Source organism: Tachypleus tridentatus, chromosome 13, assembly GCF_004210375.1.
Source record: "Tachypleus tridentatus isolate NWPU-2018 chromosome 13, ASM421037v1, whole genome shotgun sequence".
Taxonomy (NCBI): Eukaryota; Metazoa; Arthropoda; class Merostomata; order Xiphosura; family Limulidae; genus Tachypleus; species Tachypleus tridentatus.
In genome coordinates this window covers 157,467,326-157,492,562 of record NC_134837.1, presented here as the reverse complement: position 1 = coordinate 157,492,562, position 25,237 = coordinate 157,467,326, and the positions used below count along the sequence as shown (strand labels likewise).

The 25,237-nt window shown below is 34.8% G+C and overlaps 1 protein-coding gene and 1 long non-coding RNA gene across 4 annotated transcripts in view; one reads left to right on the top strand and one right to left on the bottom strand.

Annotated features, from left to right (window-relative positions):
* The window catches only part of LOC143238835 (uncharacterized), a 70,448-nt gene that overhangs the window by 8,845 nt on the left and 36,366 nt on the right, over positions 1-25,237 (bottom strand). The window contains exons 2-4 of one of the 2 annotated variants that reach the window (XR_013020798.1): positions 25,076-25,196; positions 7,545-7,669; positions 4,728-4,772 (exon numbers count right to left, since the gene is read on the bottom strand). This is a non-coding gene — a long non-coding RNA (uncharacterized LOC143238835). Of the gene's footprint in view, positions 1-4,727; positions 4,773-7,544; positions 7,876-25,075; positions 25,197-25,237 lie in introns of those variants that run through there. The other variant, XR_013020797.1, reaches the window with a different exon arrangement.
* Positions 3,500-18,405, top strand: LOC143238833 (uncharacterized). Of its 2 annotated transcripts, XM_076479402.1 has the most exons (3): positions 3,616-3,635; positions 13,722-13,890; positions 14,336-18,405. In XM_076479402.1, exon 3 carries the CDS (start codon positions 14,381-14,383, stop codon positions 17,696-17,698), a length of 3,318 nt encoding a protein of 1,105 aa, XP_076335517.1. In that variant the 5' UTR covers positions 3,616-3,635; positions 13,722-13,890; positions 14,336-14,380; the 3' UTR covers positions 17,699-18,405. The 2 variants fall into 2 exon arrangements, with proteins under 2 accessions (XP_076335518.1, XP_076335517.1); XM_076479403.1 differs by lacking the exon at positions 13,722-13,890 and having other exon boundaries at positions 3,500-3,635.

The window sequence follows — 25,237 nt, the reverse complement described above, 5'->3', positions numbered from 1 at the left end:
TTTTTTAATTAAAAAAAATCAGACAAAAGTTGTTATAATAGCCATAATATGACATTACTATTACATAAAATGTCTCGCTTATTACGCTTAATTTACGATTGTCTGGTATACATCATTCACACACCAATAGGGATTTCACGTTACAGATGGTAAATACTTCCGTAAATAATTTCAAATTACCGGTTACTTCCAGTAACAGAAATATATATTTTAGTATATTAAAAACAATACAGCATACTAACTGTATTGAAAAGAGGGTGAAAAATATGGATTTTACAAAGTTTACCGGATCTATTTTTCTGCATGATAATACGTTTTTCGCCGAATGTGAATCACGCAAATCCTTAAAAATTTATATGTGTTCCGGGAGATGTGTCATTAGATGCGACGATAGAGCTCAGGAGATGGTACGATTACGTATTGATATGTCTTTATTTTGATTCATGTGGTAACATGACGAGGCTGGTAATAAATATGAAAGTATTATTAACATTTTTTATCAATTATGCAGAAATTTTAAAAGGTATTTTTTAATTAAAAATAGGTAAATAATTATGTGAACTCACGCGGTTTATTCGAAAGATTTGCGTTTTCATTTATCATAGTAAATGAACACTGCATAACAAATATTTTAAACTATTGTAATGGAATTACATATACATTAGCAGTTCTTCAATCGGTTTTTAGTACTTGATAAAGTCAATAGGTGGCAGCTGTATACAGTAGCTTCTAGTTTGTTTTGTTTTGATTCTACCTGTTTTTACATTATTAATATTATACCCATATTTTATATTTAAAGAACCATCTTTGTGAAACAAGAGCTGAAAGTTGAATTCACATTTTATTAGAAAATTAATTTCTAGCATACAAAATTTAATGCAAGGTAAATTTCTCATTCACAGTGCAGCTTTGTTAAGGTGCAACAACTGTGAAACTTTGACCTCTTAAAAGTGTATAATGACACACTATTATACACAAAAACTACAAATTCTGACATGCGAACTTTAGAGTGTCAATTATTATTATTATGAGTGATTATTTTTGAGTTGCTCTGAGATATGTTTACATTTTCGTAACATTTTGGTCAACAAACAAATCTACACTTTCATAACAGAACTTGTTTCTCGAAAATAAATTTTTACTTTGGCATGACAACTATACATAGAAAATAACAACAGATCAAATTTTAAATGTTATATTACGTGGTTGTGTATATCGGTAAAACACGTGGCAGTAATAGTCAATATAAACCCTCTATGGAATGTAAAGTATCAGACCTATATTTTAACACTATTTAACATTTTATGAATAATGTGTGTGGTTCTACTAAAAAACTCTGTTTTTAAGAAGGTTGTATAACACCACTTTCCGATACAAAATACTGATACACTTGGATCGTAAAGACGTGTTTAAACAAGAAAACTAGAATATCCTTTGTAATTAACGATTGGGTTCGAATCACCCTTACACCAAACATGCTCGCCCTATCAGCTGTGGGGGTGTTATACTGTGACGATCAATCCCACTGAGTAAAAGAGTAGCCCAAGAGTTAACGGTGGATGATGATGACTAGCTGCATTTCCTCTAGTCTTACACTGCTAAATTAGAGACGCCTAGCGCAGATAGCCCTCCTGTAGCTTTGCGCGAAATTCAAACCAAACTTAACGATTTGCTTGGGGAACCAGGAATATCTAGAAAGAGACCTCCAAGAAATCGCACTTTAATCGAGGTAAGCAAATTGGAGCATCTTCTTACAGGTGAGAATTACAAACGTCAATGGCAGAAAGCCACCTACTTGCTTCAGTCAATAACATACAACGTAGTAAAGAAGGACATCTCTGGCTGGAAAACCCCCACAAAATACACAATACAAATTACGTGTACGCAATTTGCTTTCATGACACATCCGTTAGACTGTTCCATACCTCAAGTAATTGGTAAGCGTAACGTAATTCATGCTATGCCATGCAGGGACATGGCAGTCAAGTCGTCAGGCGCTGCACCTTTGGATTTCTTTATGATATAAATATTGAAACATGTGCTAAGAAACCACCATTTTCATACAGTGGATGGCTTACGCAAGAGGTCGGGAAGGAATGATGTGCTTTGAAACGAAATTTTTACGTTGAAACATTTTTAACTAAAACTACCCTGGAGGGCTATTATCAAGATGCGTAACAAATATGTAAATCCAAAAATTTATGGTTAACGTCCCATTACTGCAAAAACAGAATCTGCATTGTGTCAATTGGTGGTTATCCGTGGATGCTGACTAACTAACAGCCTTCCCTTTAATCTGCCTGTTCGAATTCAGGAATGACTATACGCAGATATTCTTTGGGTAACTTTGCGCAAAATTCTGAAGTAACAAACACTGTTTCACTGAAATAACCTTGTAACTCCTAGATGTATCTTACGTTCTGCATTCGACAATAATGAAAATTTCGACGAGAAAGAAGGACCGTAAGATGTTTGCTTTTGTTTGTTTCTTTTTTTGAATTTCGCGCAAAGCTACACGAGGGCTATCTGTACTAGCCGTTCCTAATTTAGCAGTGTAAGACTAGAGGGAAGACATCTAGTCATCACCACCCCACCCACCGCCAACTCTTGGGATACTCTTTCACCAACGCATAGTGGGATTGACCGTAACATTATAACGCCCCAACGGCTGAAAAGGTGAGCATGTTTGTTGCGACCGGGATTCGAATCCGCGACCCTCAGATTAGGAGTCGAACGCCTTAGTCCATCTGGCCATGTCGGGCCTGAGGACCATGAGAAATCACAGCAAATGTTTACTTATAAATAAATGCAAACATTTTGTAAGAAAACAAACTTTATCATCCTTGTGGACAGGAATTACCTGTTCAGTACAATGAAGGGAATACACCTGTTCTAAACACAGATTTTCATTGTAATTCATTCATTCGTGAAGTCTAGTGGTGTTAACTGCAATCCGATAAACCGCGATGAAAATTTATACAGATTGTGGTGCAGTACCTGAAATTGTTCTCTTTGCAGCTGGATAAAGACACACCTGTTTCTTAGTACTGAACAATGACACGCAATCCAGAAACTGTTTACATGAACTGACAATTAAAATGTAATTCAATTTTTCTTTCTCCCCTTTTCTGTTCATGAATGCGAGTTCTTTTAACATCTTCTAAAGTGCCGTATTTAATGTATGGTTCTCATTTTATGCTTGGAAGAAGATAATTACTAGGTGAAAGGAAGGTGAGCCTACAGACGAAAGACTTGTTTAAAAACTATTACACGATCGTACACGTTATTTACGTGTGGATGCAAATAACATATTGTTAACCGAAACGTAATTCGCTTCAATGTTTTACCTGTGCAGTCTTATCTCTGTTATTGTATTCACGGTTCAACGTGGTAATTAAAAGTGTCATACAGTGGTAGAGATCAGCTTAGTGTAAAGTCTTCTGAATTAGGTTCCCGCGAGGTGCGAGACTTCTCTTTCTCCTTTTTTTTTTAATAGTTTACCATACAGAGTACGTGCCAATCACGTGACACTTTTATTTATAGGCGATTGGCGTATTGAAATTAACCCACCCTCGTTTGTTATTTCAATTCGTAAGCATTCAACACGAGAAGTTTGTGGGTGATTTTGAGTTCAGGTTAGTAATAAAAAAAAAATTGTTTTCTTTCGAACATTTGATTTTGGTTGTATTTTTTAGTTATTACTAGGAAATTGTTTTTTCATTTACAGTACACAAGTAGTTCAGATTTAAAATGTATTAATATTTCTGTACAATGTAAAGTGAAATATATAAATGTCAGATAATAATTAAACAGTAAGGTAATGAGTGCAAGATACATGTGCATGTATATACATGTGCAGATATGTTTACAACCTACACACTTTAAGGTCTCGCCCTCTGTTACGCAGCACTTAAACCACTGTCTATATTAAACAAATTCGAGAAAAATCTCCAAAATATTATTTTTCGTCACGCCCAAGAAGTTGAACTTGATATCTGAACAACTAGGTTTGTAGACCATTATATACCTTTGGCGCTGAAAATGTATTTTTAAAAAAAATGAGAATATTTTATACCAAATCAATAACAATTTTTTAAAAAATCAAAGACTATTTTGTTCCATTGGTATTCATTTTCTTTCACTCTAAGAACTGGGAAACCTTTTATAAATACTGATGAGCTACTAGAAATGCACATAGGCCTATAGTATTATATTATAACTTAGTTTCTTTAAAAGACATTGAAATGAAAGTTGTTAGGATTAATTATTAAACAACGAACTTAGAAGAAGTTCCTTAGAGGAATTACACAAAACGTTTGGGCAAAAACCACCTTAAGCAGTAAATATTCAGTTTGTTTGTTTGTTTTCTGAATTTCGCACAAAGCTACTCGAGGGCCTATAGGGCCGTCTCTAACTTAGCAGTGTAAGACTAGAGGGAAGGCAGCTAGTCATCACCACCCACCGCCAACTCTTGGGCTACTCTTTTACCAACGAATAGTGGGATTGACTGTAACTTATAACGCCCCCACGGCTGAAAGGGCGAGCATGTTTGGCGCGATGGGGATGCAAACCCGCAACCCTGAGATTACGAGTCGCACGCCTTAACACGCTTGGCCATGCCGGGCCGTAAATATTCAGTTCAAGTAACACTTTATAACTTTTGCTGCTTACTGCTAAGGCTGTACACAGATAAAAACGCACAAGAAAAGCACAAAGATTAGACTTACAAGGAGAGGAAAATCCGCTCGAAAAGGCCTGCTTTTCTTTCCTGCCTACAACAGAAACGGTTTTGTATATTACACTCAAATCTTTTGTATAATATTAAATAAGATACTGTAAAAGTCAGAGAGGTATTAAAAAGTTTATTTGTTTCTTTTATATTTTACATAAGCTAAAACGTCATAATTCTAATGTAAGCGATACTATCATTACCTGTAAACGTTAGTTTTCTTACAAACATACTGTATTTCTTTAAGAAGCGTATGCACAGGGTGAAACAGGAATTACCAGCCAATAATAGATGACTGTCAGACGAAGATAAAATGTAGATACTCAATGTTTTGTACATTATACAGTCAGTGTCTTTAGGGAGCCAATCCCTATGTTAAGTAAGAATTGAAGGAGTAAAAAAATACACATAACATTAAAATTGTTATACATATTCGTACAATAATTACTTTAAAAGATACGAAGCTTTATTTAAAGCGAAGTTTTAGACGTATGTGTTTGATTTGAAAAGGCTGCTTTTATATCTGCTGAAGTTGTGTATGAACTTATTCAAAATTGTATATTAGTGTAGGCATATACTTGCTATGCATTACATGCAGAAAATTTATTTACACAGAAACTATAAATTCCCATTATATTCTCAAACATATCTTCATTAATATTTTACATTTTGAACTAATGCGATCAAATAGTCAATAGCTACAGTAAATCATCATGAGCCGTATTCGCTAGATAATAGACATGTTTATCATTATTACAATGTATAAATTTAGCTACTATATCAAGTAATCCTTTGCAAATAGCTGAGCATAAAAAAGTCAGCAAACAAAATAAAAAAGTGGGAATTTAAAATTCTGCAAATAGTGATCGTAAAAAAATGTATGGAAACAAGGCTGGAGAATCTGTAGACATCATTACAATAGGTCCAGCCTTGCTGGTTTACTTTTTAAAGGTCTCTATTTACAGATTTTGAAACTCTCAATTTTTTTAGTTATCTTGTAAATTTTAAGAATTTCAAATCTTTCACAGTACATTCCTTTCTTAAAATAAATATGTATGCAGACTACTAATATAGTAAAATATAATACATGCGTTTATTAACAAACATTTTTTTAATTGTTTGTTTCAGTGCAAAACTAAACAACAAACTATTTGCGCTCTATATATGTAAAAACGAGCCGTTTTTACATATATATTTTTCTCTACAAGTGGATTTTCTCGACATCACTGATTACTAATTGCGCTCTGTTCACTACGGAAAATCGACACTTGGATTTTAGCATTGTAAGTCAGTAAACTTACCACAGTTCTATAGAGGAACATTTCAAAATACCTTTTTATATTACACTTAAAATTACTTGATTGATCGGTACATTTCCTTTGAATATATACATCATTAGATTGCAGCCAGGCAAAATTACTCATTCAGATAAAAATCGAAAATGGTCAAAATCCAGTACTTGAAGAGAAATTTTAAAATATCATCATAGATGTCGTAAAAATATTGCTTTATAAGTTCTTTAAGCGATTTCTTTTTGACTAACACACACTGTGAAAACGATAAAAAACAGTCATGAATTACGTCCATACCGCATTTCTACATGAAAGCTACTTAACGCCCTTTTTTGTGTCTTTTATAACCAGAGGGATAATACAAAATTACATAATATTGGACGAGAGCCAATATTCTCTGTCTCTACCTTACACGGATTTAACAAACTTTTTTCAAAAATCAAAGTAAAACATCGGGCACAGGAATAGTTGGATACGTCGGGGACTTAGTGATCTGAAACAGACTGTACACTTTCATTAAACTTTAAATGTTTCCTTTAATTCTATTTTGATTTTCTGAATTATAACGCACATAACTTAACTGGCTAAGAGTGTGAATTATAACCACAGAAAAGCAACAACAAACTTATTGATGACGTACAGGCTGTTTGTGCTCCACCCTTAATTTATTAGTTAGGTATATTCTATAACTTTTAACGGTTCCCGGATGTTTGTACACTTGTTCTAAAGACTGATTAGAGATTAAGAGAGGTGTTTCAGTTTTCTTTGACAATCAGGATTTCTCGATAACTATTTATAGCGAAGATGCCTTCAAAATTTGCTAAGTCAAGTATGACATTCAAATAGTTATTTTTATTAATTTCCATATAAAATGAAATAATCTAAACTAGATATATTTTAAAAATTAAACCAGAACAAGTTAACCTATCAAAGCATATCTTCCAACCACTTGAAGACTTTCTTCCATTTAACCGAGTTAAAGAAAACTGACAACAAGTGGCCGCTGGTCACGATTTTGTTGTTAGATGTGAGAAGGTGTGTTTCTCTTATACTTTAGATGTGATACAGAAGGTATGCTTCTTCGCTCCCTAGCTCGGCATGGCCAGGTAGTTAAGCCGCTCAACTCCTTATCCGAGTGTCGCGGGTTCGAATCCACGTCGCACCAAATATGCTCGCCCTTTCAGCCGTGGGAGTGTTATAATGTGACGTTTGTAAAATAGTAGCCCAAGAGTTGGCGGTAGGTGGTGATGACTAGCTGCCTTTCTTCTACTCTTACACTACTAAATTTGGGACGGCTAGCGCAGATAGCTCTCGTGTAGCTTTGCACGAAATTGAAAACAAACAAATACTTTCTCCCTATATGTAATTTATAAAATTGAATGATTTTAATGTCACTTTTCGATTTGTTATATTTTCGACGCAGGGACAGATAAATCATGTTACTTGTTATATGAATAACAGACTTTAGAAGAGAGTCCGAAGGAAAATTATTAAGGCATATCAATATCAGAGAAGCGGTTTACCTTGCCTTCGGCAGCAAACATTGATAACGCTCTGTGAACCTGCGTGTCCAGTTCTTTCTTCACTGTACTGTCAGTTGCTTTTTAAGATCAGAGTGATGGTACTTTAGGGCTGTTGTCAAGGTAATCTGGCATCGAGTAATGGAATTTGTTATTGCTTAGTTAGGCAGTTTGAGTATCTACTATATATATAACTATAGCAAAATGGAAAACAAAACATTATACAGAGTCCAGCGGCTTTTTCCTTTTTTACATCTAGGTTATTTCCATACTTTATCAGTTATCTCTTCAACACTCTAATATCCAAGAAATATTCTACAGCACGTGAAAACGTAGTTGTTCAAGCTGTTTTGAGTAATTAAGTAAGGTATATTTAATAAGCCAACACCCACTCAATAGATTAATTAATTATGTATTTTTTTTTTTTATATAGCCGTATTTTGTGTTTAGTCAGGAGACAGAATATTTCATTTAAATAAACCTGGGGCAAAGATTAACCGGGTTCCCTTGCTTCTAAAAACGTTGTTCTACATATCGGACGTAGCTTAAGGTACAAACAAAATTAAGAACAGGCATGGATTCAGAACACTGGCCTGAATTTATACGAAGTTATTTTCTTGGATTATATTGTTTCATTCCCGTTCAGTATTTTGTTGTTTTTTGGTCAGTAAGAAGAGACGTTAGATATAGTTGTGTAATAAATTAACAATGAATAATAATGTTTACTTTTTTAGAGTCTAATGCAGTAATAAGTTATACTATTTATTAAAATATAGACTTTGTAATAGACGCTTAAAGGAAAATTTGTGTTAATGTAGCCATTTTGTATATGGAGCTATGATCACAAACAACCTTTTCTTGTACAGAACTTAATACATTACCTTATGGGAAACTCTACTGCTAGAACGTTTAACTGCAAAAACATATTTTTGTAGCATATAGTTAACATACCAGAAATATATTATTAGAATTTCTGAAGAAAAGCTTCATTTTGGTGTTAAAAGGATGTTTTTACATAAACAGTGTAATACTACCGAAAATTTATCGCTTTTAGAAAGAGTGTGTCACAACCTCCTCCGACGCAAAATACATGTATTCATAAACTCAGATAATAAAGATGTGTTCAAACAAGAAAAATAAAGGAATATGAATCAATCTGGGAGACCAGAACCGTTCAGAAAGAATCCTACAATGAGTAAGGGTAAGGAAAAGGTGATGTTTTATAACAGTTGAGAATTTAAAAATACAAAGTTCTGTGGCAAAAGCCATCTACTTGGTCAATGCAACAGTGTGTATTATAATAAAAAAGGACACCTGTCTAAGAAAGCAACACAAGTTATCTGTATATAAGCTGCCACCGCGACATATTCGTCCAACTGTCGTATACCACAGATTGCAGGAAAATGAAATGGGTATTCCATACAAAGATGTAATTGTAAAGTATTCTGTATAATCAGACTTGAAATCGTCGTTTTTTAATACAAGAAGAGTTTTGGAAACCAGCAGGAAGAAGTGATGTGCTTTTGAAATGACGGTCTTACGTTGGAGTGTTTTGAAATGGAAACACTATTCACTATAGTCAGTTTGTTTGTTTGTTTTGGAATTTCGCACAAAGCTACTCAAGGGTTATCTGTGCTAGCCGTCCCTAATTTAGCAGTGTAAGACTAGAGGGAAGGCAGCTAGTCATCACCACCCACAGCCAACTCTTGGGCTACTCTTTTACCAACGAATAGTGGGGTTGACCGTAACATTATAACGCCCCCACGGCTGAAAGGGCGAGCATGTTTGGCGCGACCGGGATGCGAATCCGCGACCCTGAGATTACGAGTCGCACGCTTTAACACGCTTGGCCATGCCGGGCCAACTATAGTCAGATAGAGCATAATCGACATGAACTGTAATGACGTGATGAGGCTTTAAACTCGTTTTAATATAAGGTATTCAAAAGTATACAATAATTGTTTCTGTCTCAGTGTATTTTGTTATATAAATATATCCAGTTTTGAGCTTTCAAGCTGGATGGGTGAAGAGGTCATTCAAAACATCAGTTTCGTGAATGTCACAGGTGACACCTTTACCTCATTTCTGGCCGTTCGCTTGAAAATGTCTTTACGTATTTTACAATCATTTCGTCAGGAAGTAGGCCATTAGTCCCACCTTCATGGAACGTGTAAATATGATAATACTAAAAACAACAACAAAAAAGCTAAATTAAAATTTCTAGTAAAATAAGTAATATTCAGTTATCCAAAGAAATTATTGATTTATTTTAACCACACATACATGAATAAATAAATAAAAAAAAAAACGGAAAGAGTCAATCTAACTTGATGTTGAGGCCCAGCTCGACTCGTAATCTGAGGGTCCCAGGTTCGAATCCCCGTCACACCAAACATGGCTGCTTTTTCAGCCGTGGGGACGTTATAAAGTGACGGTCAATACCACTATTCGTTTGTAAAAGAGTAGCCCAAGAGTTGGCGGTGGGTGGTGATGACTTGCTGCCTTCCCTCTAGTTTTACGCTGCTAAATTAGGAACGGCTAGCGCAGATAGCCCTCGTGTAGGTTTGCGAGAAATTCGAAAAAAAAGTAACAAACTTGATCTTGAGACTTTGTTGTGTAACAGATAGAGCTAATTACTTTAAGGGACAAGTGTTGTGGATTCATTTAAGTGACATTTTCATCTGGAAGCTTTTCATGCTTCTCATTTATTTTATTGATCATTTGAAGCATGTTAGAACTGCTTTGTTTTATAGAGAAAATGAAATACGTAGCTTGAGATAACGTTTGGTAAAAATCTTCAAATTACTCCATGTTTAAGAGCAGAAATATTGTTCAGTTTTATTATGTATATTTGTTATTTATTTTTAAAAGTACGAAATATGACGTAATGTTTGGAGAAGTGAAACATAGTTTAATATATTTACTAATGCAAGTATACCAAAAAGGGACGCTATGTTCCAGTAAGTGAGCCACGATTTCATAATTATATGTTAAGAATGTATCAGTCGATATTAAAGAAAAACCGACAATACCGTAACGAATTGGGGTTTTATAAAGGTGAATGAAAACGTCAGATGGTTTGGTAATATAACTTAGCTTGGAACTAATTAATATATAGTTTAGGTCATTAGTTCACCCTATTAAAATATAAACTAACCTATTTAGTGCTTTTAAATATCTTGCTTCTTTATTTTCATGCATCACAATATTGTAGACATTGTGTAGCTTTGCTCTCAAAGTTTTGCATTACTGATGGGCTTATAAGCCCACACTAGAAGGTGGGTTTCGAAACCTGTAGTGAGAAGAGAACATATTGCCCATTGAGCAGCTTTGTGCTTAACAACTAAGGAAACAATAACAATAGCAAAAATGCATAGAAAATGTCAAATAAACGTTGTTTATTATTTCAAGAATAACACAGTTAAGCACCGGGTTGGTTCAACATTCAAACAATCTCTCTCTCTCTCTCTCTAGGTGTTTGGGTATATATATATATTTGTATACCCAGGAGGGTTTGTTTGTTTGTTTTTGAATTTCGCGCAAAGCTACACGAGAGCTATCTGCTCTAGCCGTCCCTAATTTAGCAGTGTAAGACTAGAGGGAAGGCGGCTAGTCATCACCACCCACCGCCAACTCTTGGGCTACTCTTTTACCAACGAATAGTGGGATTGACCGTCACATTATAACGCCCTTACGGCTGGAATGGCGAGCATGTTTGGTGCGACCGGGATTCGAACCCGCGACCCTCGGATTATGAGTCGAACGCCTTAACACGCTTGGCCATGCCGTGCCCACCCAGGACGGTCTGGTACACTAGACCTCTTCCTCCTTCCATTACTTAATTGGAATGGGCTTATAAATACATTTATAGTAAATACAATATGGCTGAAGTAATAGCAGAACTTTAAATCTCACAACTCGGTTGCTAGCGTTTTAAGTCCGCAGAGATGCCGTTGTGCCATCAAGGGGGAACAATTTAGCGAGAAGAAGCGACTAATTATTGATAAATAAATTTATACATTTCATCACTATTATAGTACGGCTTACTGACCCACAACAAAACATGAGACGTAGAATGAAGTGCAGGACGACGTTTTTATAACAGATTGTTCGTTGCAGTTTTGAAAATTTATCATTTCAACAAATAGTGCAAAAAAACATCCTTGAGTAATTTGTCTATTAGAATAATTTAGATTTTTATTCTGCATGATAAGGTTAATCACCATAATAACCAGTTATGAAGCGACAACAAACTGAAAGCTTACTTAGAATACAAATTTATGAAAGTTTTCTACAGACTTGTTATTATATAAATTCTTTTACGACGAGAATATTTTAGTTTCGTTCGAAGACGCAGGACCAAAAGGGCACTCAAGTAAAAATATGATGGTGTAACATACTTATCCAGGAAAATTATTTTGCTTAAAATGATGTGAAACTATAACTGTGTTTGTTTAAACGCAAAACAGCTCAAGGGGATATTCGAACAATGCCAACCGCAGAAATATAACCTCTAATTTTAGCGTTATGAGTTCTCAAGCCTACTGCTTATCTACGAAGGGGGGGGAGAAACACTTTCATTGCTAAATAGTGTATATATATATTATAGAGAACAAACAGTTTATTACAATAACTCTGTAAAAAAAACCTAAGTATTCTGCTATGTAATATCAGGATGGAAATAAGTTCTAAAACGTGAGTCGAGTGTGGCCTATTGGTAAGCGTGTCGCATCGTAGATTTACAGTGTTTGTCTCCAGTTACCGAAAAAAAAAATCACACTCTGGGGTCAAGGATGTGTTGTAAGCATGACAGTGAAATCCCACTATTCAGCCAGACAAAAGTATTCCAAGAGATTTTGTGTTTAATCTTTATTAGTTTCTTTCCCTCTACGCTATCAGCTCAAAATTAGAAATACTGGAACAGACAGCGATTGTGTAGCATATAGAAATATCCAAAAATAAATTCAAAAGCGAAAACTTCATGATATAGAATGTCCCAATGAAAACAAGATTGATTTATCTTTACACACCATGTTTCGGTCTAGTTTTTGTAAGTTAACTATGTATTTAAAAAAGTATTTTAAAAATGTTAGTGCTACTTTCACTTACCCAAATGATGTTTTAGTCAAAGATCAGACATTTTTCCTCAATAAACTGCGTCGTGAGGTGACCCGTAAGTTCAGTGTACCCCCCCCCAAAAAAAAAAACAGCTGCTGAAAGTGTCTATATTAGGCAAATTTTATGTTGAATTTTCATTTCCTTCCCCTTTTGCTTTTTTTTTTACCATATATCTTTAATAATAAAATTCTTGTAATTACACGATTATACCTTACCGAGTTGATTATATATGTTTAGTATCAGCTTTGCAAAACATTAAAAAAGATGCTAGGGTAGATTTCTGATTTAGAACTTACCCTTTCCCTACATTTTTTCTCGATATAATGATCTTCATTTGGATGACAAATCATAGCTAGCACACAATCTTTTATGAAGAACGCCAACATACAGTTAATGTGAGACCAACATGAGAACAATTCTCAGCTCACTTAACTCCTGATTTTTCAGATTAGTTTAGTTAGACGTTTAACAGAGAAGGTTGTAGAAGACAACAGTAGGATATTTCAACTTTAGGTGTTCCACTGCATACTTGGATTTGATTAGAGTCTATTCATATGAAGAAGTAATGTGCTTAGAAAACATAATGGACGTAAATACCTTCTAAATTTGAATATTTTCTATCTCATTAACGATATAAACATGTGTGACGTATACAAACGTGTTTTTAGTTAACAATATAAACATGTGTGACGTGTACAAACGTGTTTTTAGTTAACAATATAAACATGTGTGACGTGTAAAACGTGTTTTTAATTGCTACACAAACCAATTAATACATCTTCTTTACGACGATGTTAAAATAGGCACTAAACTAACAAGTGGTTTGTTTGTGCTCATGCGTTAAATAAATCTATATATCGACCGAAACACTTGTGAAACTTGTCCTATATTTCTTTTATATAGTTGTATTATTGAATTTATCAATAGTGTACTTGTCTCTGTTTAGCTTATATTTATACCCATCCATCCGTCTATAAATAAATATATACATCTGTACAGTTAATGTTACTTCGACCTTCCCAGTCGTGTATAAGTTTCAACACACGTATTACACGTTTGTAGGTTGAGTTGCTCAAGCCACGTTATTCGACAAAAGAACAGTGATAAGAGGTGGAGCGAGCTTTCTACGTCCAGTATGAAAAACGCTGTTACGTAGAGTGAGAGCTAGTAGATGAGGTGGATAGATTGGATAGGGAAGACGCTTTTGAAGTAGTAGGAAACGTGTTTTCCAGTAAGTTATATCATTTTATTGCAGAGAAGGCATAATAATTCAAATATAATTTGACGGTATCATAGTTCAAATATGTGGGACGATATGCGGGCCTGAGGAGTCAAACTGATAGCCCTTTATTCGCACTGTAAACGTAGTAATTATTAATAAATGTAATAAAAAGTAGGGCAGCCTCCAGGCAGTATCTGAAGGGAGGATGTAAATTGTATGTTAGTTTATCGACCTGTTTTCTCTCGCTACCTTCACTTAGTGTGGTTTGCATTTCCCAATGAGGAAGCAAGCTTTTCTGACAGGGGATTTCTCTTCGAGACTCGCAACGCCGTGTTTTGTTTGTGCGAGAAAGGGCTTTTGAGCTGTCTATAATGTAGATAAGTTATTTGTGTTATATGTTGGTTATAAACTAATTTCAAATTATTGAAAATAAATTATTTCACCACTGCTTTAGGGACTCAAAATGAAGGTGAAGTGACCACAAGCGTCACCATTGATTATGATCATTCACGACAGTCCTGGGCCAGCTGGTCCCGAAGAATTGGATGATGGATTTCACGTGCGGTACTTGGGAAGTGTCGTCTTTGCTACGAGAAAAAAGAAAGTGAACATGCAAACCTTACAGCGACCTCTACTGGACCTGTACACTAAGTCTAGGAGAAGAGGTGAAGACCATCGTGCGGTTCATCCTTTAGCTTTGACTCAGTACCTCTTGCTATCAGATTATGGATTGGTTGTGGCTGAAAACGAAGAAGATCTAGGAACTGGAACCCGTGAAGCAGTGGTCAGAAAGGTAATTACTCCAGTATCAGGAATGATTCTATGGGCTGCAGTACGTTTTCATACTAGAATAATGAAGAGACGAATGTTCGGTGCTGCCTTTGTTCCTTTAGCCTGCTCAGATGCAGTTGTAGACAAAAGCAATTATGTCCCGCTCACAACAAAACACCGTTTTCTGGTAAGTTTAACTCACCCATCTCTTTTTGCTTGTTTCCTTCATTGTGTGGGGTCCTCAAAGTCTGTGGAGTGTCATGCTTTTGTATGTGCCAGTGCTGAGGATGCCATGATCATATGCTCTTCGCTAGACAGCATTAAACAAACATATGAAAGAATTGGTTCAATGGAGCTTCTTTTTGTAGAAGAAAGAAGCAGTCGCACGTCAGATGTGTCTGAAAGATTCTTCAACAATAATAATGTACTCATGCCCGAAATGGAGACGTATTCCATCATTAGTGCAAGTGAAAAGAGCAATAGAGAGATAACTCGCCAATCTCATCAAAGCAGTGCCACAAGATGGACGAATGTCAGAACTAGTGGACCAGAGTTTGAAACCTGTTATGAAAATGAAATAAAAGAGATTCCTTCATTCCCTGATTCAAACAAAAAGTATACCAGAAATAGTCATGGAATTGAAAAAGGGAGACTACGAAAACCTACTCTTATGTCTCCTCATTATCAAGGGAAAAATGAGGAAGTCTACAATAGGAGTAGATCTTGTGAAAGGCTAGTAGAGAAAATAAATGGATTAGATATTAATCAACAGAGAAGTAAATCCTGTAGTAGATTAGCTGATGTTCATTCTTCACCAGAGCATAAAAACTCGAGTTATCCTGCTAATCTGTACAGGAACTCTTCATTTTCTTCTTTAGCAAACCAAAGAAGAAGCATTGAGGAAAGATACATGAAAATATCTCCCGAAGAGCGTACAAATCAATCTCATATTATCAGGAAACAAATACTGCAAAACCACAGTAAATCTATGGAGAAAATTAACCATAATGATGGTCATTCTTCCTCTGAAAACGATAGAAATGCAGCTAAAGCTAATCGTTGTCGCTCTACTGAAAGAATACAAAAGGAATTGTCATTATCCCCACTCTTGTCTCGAGACAAAAACCAAAATCAGTCGATGGAGAGGGCTTTTAATTTGAATTATTCTTCACTAGGTCGTGAAAAGGTATCTACCCTTGTTCGCAACTCTAAACAGGTACCACTTGAGCATCAAAATATTTGTATCAGTAGTTCTAATCGAACAAACACTGTAAAAACTGAAAACTTAAAAGAATCTTTAATACCGGAACATGAACGACAACATATTTTGGAAGTTATTCAGAAACACAGTAATCTTCCTTACACAACATCTCAATTGTATCAGTCAAAGTCTGTTGACCCTTGTTTTACTTCAGAAAGTAATGTACGAATTATTCCAATCAGAGTCGCAGAGCAAGATCGACAAGACTGTATATTAAATGACAGTAATCAGAAAGATTCAGTTACAATCACACAAGCAATAAATATGGAATGTGAATGTGATTCACAGTACTCCTCTGACAGTACGCGAAGGAAAAACATTGAATACAATACTACACACCATGAAGTTGAAAGCGATATCGATTCCAGACTGGAGAGATTTACCAGTAGTGAAAGTGGTGTCTATTACACTAATTCCTTAAATAAGAAAAAACAGTCCCAAAAGTCCCACAAAACCAGTGAATCTACTTTACAGCTGCCCAAGCAGTACTCCACAGTTCAGAGTGTCTCCGAAAATTTAACTGAAAATTTTCCAAGATGTTATGTTAAACAAACGTCTTTTGCTGAAAAGCCAACAAAAACCAATATAAAAGAAGAAATGGAACTTTTCGAGACCATGGATTTCAGTAGCGAGAGTGAGTATTCTGGTCTGAGCAATAAATGCGACGACAGGCAATATGTGAATGAAATCTGTCTAGAAGATACTTTAAACCAGGACATAGACGAATGTAAAACAGATCAAAATTGTAACCACAGAAAGGATCGAAAGATAAGTAAAGAGCTTCAGACTCATGCTGACGTTCATTATTTAGAAAGTCCTCTAACCGTAAGTCATGATGTGTCTAGAAGGAATAAACATAAACTTAGTGTACATACCAATGTTTCAGAACTAGAAAACAAGAATCAGTTTGATATGAAAAATAATGGGACTACAAAAATTATTATTAAAGTCCCTTATGAAAAAATTGCTTCGACAGAGCCATCTGGCTTGCTTTCAAATGGAAACACACAATTTTTGCCACACGGCGTTCGAACTTATAATAGAGTCAATAACGTGAAAAATTGGTCTACACTCAGTCAAACTTCCGACTCTACCTGTCAGGGCTCAGCTGTTTGTAAAAAAGTGGCAACATTACCAATGACTAAAATGTCCAGCCATCATCACAAAGCCATTCGATTTTCATCAGATGACCGTCCTGAGAGAAGACCCAGTTTTCTCACTAGTTTGAAGAGATTTAGTCTAAAATCCTTTAATCGTGCCAAAAAGAAATTAACAGATATTAGATGCAAATTGAGAGGTAAAAAGGATTCGGACTTTTCAGAGGATTCTGCTTATGACACATCAGAAGTATGTCTCAGTCCTCACGGAAATCAGGTTGTCAAAATGAAGAAAAAGAAGAAGAGAAGACTGTCCTGGAGTTTTCATGACCTTAGATCAAATTCGTCGTCGAAGAATTCTTCAAAACAACATGAAAGTAGGAGTGGAGGATCAGTTCTCAGTGGTTCCTCCATTGCTGAAGTAACTCAAAGAGACAAGAGAAGGAAGATAAAACGCCGAAGACAAAGACGGAGTAATAAAGAAAGAGGCTCATCTGACTCTGGTGTGGAGGAATATTATTCAGATTATTCTGGACTCAACAACAATAGAAGTAAAAATTCGAATATGGAATTGGATCAGATGAGTACGCCAGCAACTCTCGTCACTGTGAAACACGGAATGAGCGAGAGAAAATTTCGGCACTGGTCTCAAACCAATCTTCAAGATGAATTAGGGTACATGCCATAAATAGATTGTAATCAAGTGAGTGCACGTGTTCTTGAAAAGTTAGAAGTATTAAATTTCTAGAAATGTGCCAAATTGTCTTAAGAATCCAGGAAAGCGAATTCATGAGCATTAATAAGTATTTTGAGCTTTGTACCCATAAACATTAACAAAGAAATAATAATTTTCTTAGAGTTCATGCAAAATGAGAATCTAATTTGTGAATAAGAGGATATTGTGTTTGTATGTGTATCTGCGCAAATCACACAGACTCATATTTGTATTAAAAGGTTTTGTTCAGGGTTTTATTTTCTAATTACATTAAACATCACTAAAGTTACTTATTTTGTAAAAAATCGCTTTCGAAGTATGCGTTAATTCTTACAACTTCATAACTGAACTGAACAAACGTGCTATTATAAACAGTATTTTTATAGGTTTCAAACAAGGTATTTTTGTATTTACACCACATGTGGGTTTAAAAAGTATTACTTTAATTTTCTCATTTTTCACGATACCGACATGGTGGTTTGTAAACATAATGATATAGATTAAATGTTTATAGCAACTGGAAATATGTTATTGTTATATTTTATCAAAACAAGTAAAATCTTTTTGTGTTGATGTACAAGTAGAGTGCTCTTGAACCGAATTAATTAATACTCTATCATACTCTTAATATATTTCATGTTTTAATGAACACTGTTATTAATAAAATACTTGCAAAGGTACATTTCGGATCATGTGCGTTATTTTATTTTGTTACTTATAATTTCAAAAATTTAATAACTCCATTGGAAATCAAAAACAAATCAACGAGTAGATAAATTACACTAAATCCATAAAGTAAAAGGTAGTGCTAGCTTAATTTAATGGAAGGGCTGAGCAGGCTTTGGGGAGACTCACTGATCTTGAATAATGTTGCCAAATACATATAACATTATATTGATGGTCCCCTTCAGTGGCAGATTTAAGATTGTGTGGACTCAGGGGCTAATATTTTTGTGTTGGCTCTACATCCCATCTAATTTTACGTGCAATAAAATTATCGATTATTAAGACCATGGACTCTGACGTTGATCCCCTTTAGTTGATCAATAAAGAAATAGTAAAAATCAGATTAAATTAACATTTTATGTAATAAAAATAATCCAAGGAAGTAGAATATAAGTTTTTAAAAATTGCATAACTTGTTTGTTGTTAAACATAATGCTACAGCAAGGACTATCTGTGGCTTCCTCATCAGTATCGAAACTGGTGTAAGTTTCCAGACATACAACTGTGTTACTGAGGTGGCTTCATCACAGTAGTGGTCCTAAACAAAACCTTCGCTCATTTAAGACTTTTGCTGAAAAGAGCTGATGTGGCTATCTCTTGAATGGAGATTTGAAATAAATGTATATAGTGTGACAAAGTATATCCAAAAATTAGGCCAGTAGGTTATTGCAATATATATTGTTTGTTAATAGTAACGTTTGCAGACCCTAGTGTTTCTTACATGATAAACTGTAAATCTATTCTTGACAACTGAAATCAAATGTGAGCAACAACTTTTGTCAAACGACTTAATTCTTACTCTTTAAATATTTAATCTAACATAAACTGTATATAAATATTAAACCTAACATAAACTGTATATAAATATTAAACCTAACATAAACTGTATATAAATATTCAACCTAACATAAATTGTATATAAATATTAAATCTAACTTAAACTGTAAATACATTGAAGGTTATTCGCTCAAGAACGGCAACGTCAAGGGACAGAAAGTTTGTTTGTTTCTTTTTTTGAATTTCGCGCAAAGCTACACAAGGACTATCTACGCTAGCCGTCCCTAATTTAGCAGTGTAAGACTAGAGGACAAGCAGCTAGTCATCACCACCCACCGCTGACTTTTGGGCTACTCTTTTACCAACGAATAGTGGGACCGTCACTTTTAACGCCCACACGGCTGAAAGGGCGAGCATGCTTGGTGCGACGGAGTTTCGAGCCCGCGACCCTTGAATTACGAGTCGAACGCCTTAATCCACCTGGCCATGCCGGGCGATAAGGACAGAAACAGAGCACGTTTTTGTTTCGTTGAAATAATTTTCACTCTTACTAGCTTAAATGTTAGCTAACTACTTTACAACAAAGAGCGTGAAAACGACCTACAATGGGCTATTTGTGCTCTGCTCACCATAGGTATCGAAACCCGATTTCTATCGTTGCAAGTCCGCAGAAATATCACTAGGGGCGTATGAAAGGTAGAAGATGATAAAGTGGATGTTCATTGCAGTTTACATACAATTACAATATGTTCAGAATTACTCTGTGTGAAGAGTAACATTTGGCGTATGACCCGAAGCAGTGGTTTATATATAGATGATATTTTAATTAAAAATTAAATATGTGTGTGTGTTTTTTTATGGCAAAGCCACATCAAGCTATCTGCTGAGTCCACTGAGGGGAATCGAATCCCTGATTTTAGCGTTGTAAATCCGTAGATTTACCGCTGTACCAGCGGGGTACAAAAAATGAATTAATAGACATATTAGTATATTTGTATAGGCGGAACTAGTTTTTTAAAAGTGTGGATAAACACTTCTGATTTAAGTACCAGTATAGTATTGAGAAAAAAACCTTTTAAATTTGGTTAAATTTTGTAATTGATTTAAAAATACATTTTGAAATTCTAATTTTGCATTAAAATAAATCTTTTAAATTAAGAATAAAAATGTATACAATCATATTTATAGTTGTTTAATTTAATATTATGTTGGTTTTTATGAAAAGTATAGTGTACTGGTTCAAAAGGTCTTACACTCTTGTCCCTAAGACATGTGCCCAGCATGGCCAGATGGTTAAGGCACTCGACTCGTAATCCGAGGGTCGCGGGTTCGAATCCTCGTCACGCAAAACATGCTGATCCTTTCAGCCGTGGGGGCGTTATTATGTGACGTTGGTAAAAGAGTAGTCCAAGAGATGACAGTGGTGGTGATGACTAGCTGCCTTCCCTATAGTCTTACACTGCTAACTTAGGGACGGCTAGCGCAGATAGCCCTCGTCTAGCGCGCAAAATTCAAAAAAACCAAACCATGTGCCAGACAAGAGTCAGTTGCAAACTCTCTCTTTGTTAACCTGAAGATGACCAAAGAAGGTCGAAACGTTGTTCTTTGCTTTAGAAATAGCAAACGGGAAAACTGGAGAATAAAAGTTTTTGTCTTTTTCATTATGCTGATTTACTATATTAAAATAGTGGGCGTTCTTATCCGGTCCATCGTGTGTTTTAAATGCTTTCCTTAATCTTTTTTGAAAGCTTCAGCCTTTTGCGAGTTTATTTTGTATGAACGTTAAGATTTGGGAAGTTTAAATAACGCAGGTGTTATAGTTAGTTATTTTTAGAAGAGGGAATTTATGGAAAGTTTGTTTATGTTTTGTAGCGTGTACGTTCAACTATTATGAATTAGCGATTGTTATACTTGTTGTATCATATTACTAAAACTTTCTGAACTTTTCTCGTTGTTTTAATTAATTACTATTACATCTGAATATCTAGTATTATGGGGAATGTTATAGGCCTCTGTTAGAGTGTAAACATGTAAAAATTAATATTTGGATCTGGGACGCGCCACTGTGAGTTTAGGAGTAAAGAGCGTATAGTGGCTAGTTGTTAAAGTGAAATGATTATAGACTGAATTGTAATAACAGAACGGAGAAGCATACTTCGTCTTATCAATTTTGTTCTAAAGTAATTGAACCAGCCAGTATAGACTTTGATGAAAACGAGGCAATTATTTATAGCTTTGGATACAACTGTGATAACGAACAGTGTTACGAATTTCTGCATATACGTTTGACTTGTTTTAATATATTGTTGTAAAACAAATGGATGGTGTGCTGTTTGTCTTTTGTTGAAATTTATCGCCAACAAGTCACAGACAGTTACTGTAAAGTATTCAGCCTACGAAACCTGACAGTAGCAATACGGCTTCGATCGGGCTTTCTATTACAAAGTGTCAACATAAACCATTATGTGCGACTATTTCAAGCCAAAAAAAAAAAAAGATAGTGCTTCATCGGAAAAATGTAAACAATGTAGAAAACGTTAAACACCATTAGAACCTACACTATAACTATATAAGCATAATTTTTTAACATCAGAAAATAGGGGAATTGGCGAACTCCTTTGAATCCCCTACATGCATACGTGCATAAAATTTCTAAAAATGTATGGATTAAAAACAAAGCTTATAACAGTATGAAACACGTTTTGTAAAAGGTAGGATCATTGAGGTTATTATAAATTAAATATATTTTAATCAAAAATATAGTTTTATTGTATAATATGTTTCCGCGAAATCTCGTACTCGGTTTTATTTTTTTACTAGTGAAAAAAGACTGATTTTTAAAACCATTTTCTTATTTAAAAAAAAGCGACTAGTCACAATCCATAAGGTATTTCGCTAAAACACTTTTGCACAGATTCCCTGAAAGCGTACCCCAAATTTGGCGTTGATTTACATTAGCCGACGTAAATAAGTAGGCCTACCAATTACCGTTCGTAACTTGACTAAAGAAACTAAATTTGCATTATAGCGGTCCTGTAAATGTGGGTTATAAGCCTACGGGATCGCGAGTGCAACTTATAAACCTTAAAATATTTGTTTTGAAAAGTTTTGACAGCATTTCTTGTACGCAACTTACAATAGACATGCATCAGTGTAGCATCAATAATTGTTAAGTGAATATGTATATATTCAGTTAAACAAATTTTCGAATTATATCTAAGAAGTAAAAGGAATTAAAAACATCTTGTGAACTTGTAGAGTTGTGTAATTTGATGATTGAGATTCGTGTAGCCATTGCTCTAATAATAGTTCAAATAGCGTAAGCTTAACCCTATCGCTATTTAAATGATAACGTTAAAAGAACACACCTGTGTGTGTCACTTGATATGATGAATGGAACAGTAATTAAAATTATATGTTTGTGATGTCCAAATACAAAGTATACATTTTCATATGAATTAGGAACTTAAATTATCGATATTGACAAGCTAGAATATAAAGTAAAAACTTCATATCTTTTCATTTTGCTGATATATGTTTTATGTACCGAATTAAACATAGTGGCCTCGCTCACTTCTTTCCAATTTTGGAAACGGTCTCTTATATACACTTACTTCAATAAACAAAAGAAAACTCAGAATGTTCCTCTAGTAACTTTCTTACCCATTTTAATAACAACAAGCCATGAGTATAAGATAAAATGGACATATCCAAGTGTGGTGTGTTAACTTGGGGGTAGGATGGACATTTCAAAGTATGGAGTGTTAATTTGTGGAAAGGATGAACATTTCAAAGTACGGTGTATTAACATGGAAGTGAGATGATAATTTTTAGGTATAATATGTTAGCTTGGGAATAAGCTGAATATTTCCAGGATTGGATTGATAATTTCAAGAGTGTTTTGTTTTACAGGTGCTAGTTAATATTTCTATCAAAGATGTAGTAGAGTCTGTTAATTAAGAAACATCCATGAAATGGGACCTATATTCGAATAATGTCAATCTACCTATATTTCTATTATAAGCTTATATTTTACTTTAGTTAACTTCTGTGTGGCATATACGTACGAGTCAATAATATATAACACGTTCTTCCTGTTACCAATATATATCCACAATTAAAATACGTTAAAACAAATAACATCTTATAGCTTGTTCGATAACTGTGTGTGTTTTGTGTGTTTTTCTTATAGCAAAGCCACATCGGGCTATCTGCTGAGCCCACCGAGGGAAATCGAACCCCTGATTTTAGCGTTGTAAATCCGGAGACATACCGTGGACTAGCGGGGGGCTGTTTGATAACAAATACGTCTATTGCTTCACGTACTTCTTTCTTCCTATAAATTAATAGTTGCTCTGCTGGGATTTCCCCATGGGGTATGTAAATTGCCTGACTTTTAGAAATAAATTACTCCTTAAGATCCATTTTAAAATGGAAAGATGCGTGATGCCAAACATAAAACTGACTTCTTATCGAACCGGTTAACAGATGGAACATGTGGTGGGACCTTGAGTTTTAGTTAAAAGATTTAGAGCAACGACTCTATTTGCTTAATATTACCTGACATTATCTGGAGCAACTCAAAAAATCCAATCGTATATCAGAGAGACTGATAATGTATTTTGAAACCTGCATTACACGTACGAGGATACCTCTAACTTGTGCAGGAATATTAATATTAATTATTGTCTGAAAAGTGGATCTTAAAACAAGTAAAAATGATGTATATATTACATTTTAAACTCCAGAAAAACATGTATAGTGGAATATAAACGTTATGTCGAGTACAGCATTTGTTTCTACCATATTTTTGACATGAAAATTATTTAAGCGGTAAAAAATATATGACTGTTGGAATTTTTTATACATTGTTTATTTATTACTTGACCCGACATGGCCAGGTGGGTTAAGGCGTGCGACTCGTAATCTGAGGGTTTCGGGTTCGCATCCCCGTCGCACCAAATATTCTCGCCTTTTCAGCCGTGGGGGCGTTATAATGTTGCGGTCAATCCCACTTTTCGTTGGTAAAAGAGTAGCCCAAGAGTTAGCGGTGGGTGGTGATAACTAGTTGCATTCCCTCTAGTCTTACACTGCTAACTTAGGGACGGCTAACGCAGATAACCCTCGAGTAGCTTTGCGCGAAATTCAAAAACAAACAAAGAAACAAACCCTCTGGTCTTACACTGCTAAATTAGAAAGGGGTAGCGCAGATAACCAACGTGTAGTTTTTCGCAAAATAAACAGACTTTTCTTTGCTCATTAAATTCGTTTACTGAAACAGTGTTCATATAAAGTTTGTCAAGGCAATTAGAAAAATTCGATAGACAAAATATATCTAACCTATTTTGAACGAAAATAGAAAATATCGTGGAAGATTGGTGAATGAGATAAGATTACAAAATATACTGACATGCACACGACTTTGCCCCTGAAGCTATTACGAATGAAACAAGCTTAACATGGGGAATTTAGGAAATTAACTAGAAGTAGAATGTGTAGAATATATACAAATCGTCTTTCAAACAAGTTTAAGCGTCCTTGTATGACTACACTTGCCTAAACACGAATGAAAAACAGAAACCAAAAATCCGTAATACTATTAAGGCTAAGGTATACTTTTTTTTTGAAAGGTTGGGCTGAATCGATTTTCATGTTCTTGCCGAGACTATTTAGCATACCAAAACATTTTTGAAAACGTTCCAAGTTAAACACTTTAAAAATTTCATTCAAGCCTTTCTTAGAGGATAAAAAATATATTTTTCCCTTGCGATCAAAGAAATTAATACTAAATATAAAACGTTAACTAAAGCTATGGAACTGCTTCATAAATACCTCATTTTGATTTACCTGCCTAGGCCTTCTTTGTTCCTTCTTTTCCTGAGTTACAGTTCTATAACGTTATTTTCTTCAAAGCTTCGTGTTCTTGTAAATAAATCTGTTTAGACGACACATTGTTTACTCATATTCTCTGAAAAAAAGACATTTCTTGTCTCAGAAATCCCAGTATCT

What these genes read in the sequence shown, in the direction of transcription:
- LOC143238833 (XM_076479403.1), top strand. Translation starts at nt 14,381, where the DNA reads ATGATCATTCACGACAGTCCTGGGCCAGCTGGTCCCGAAGAATTGGAT.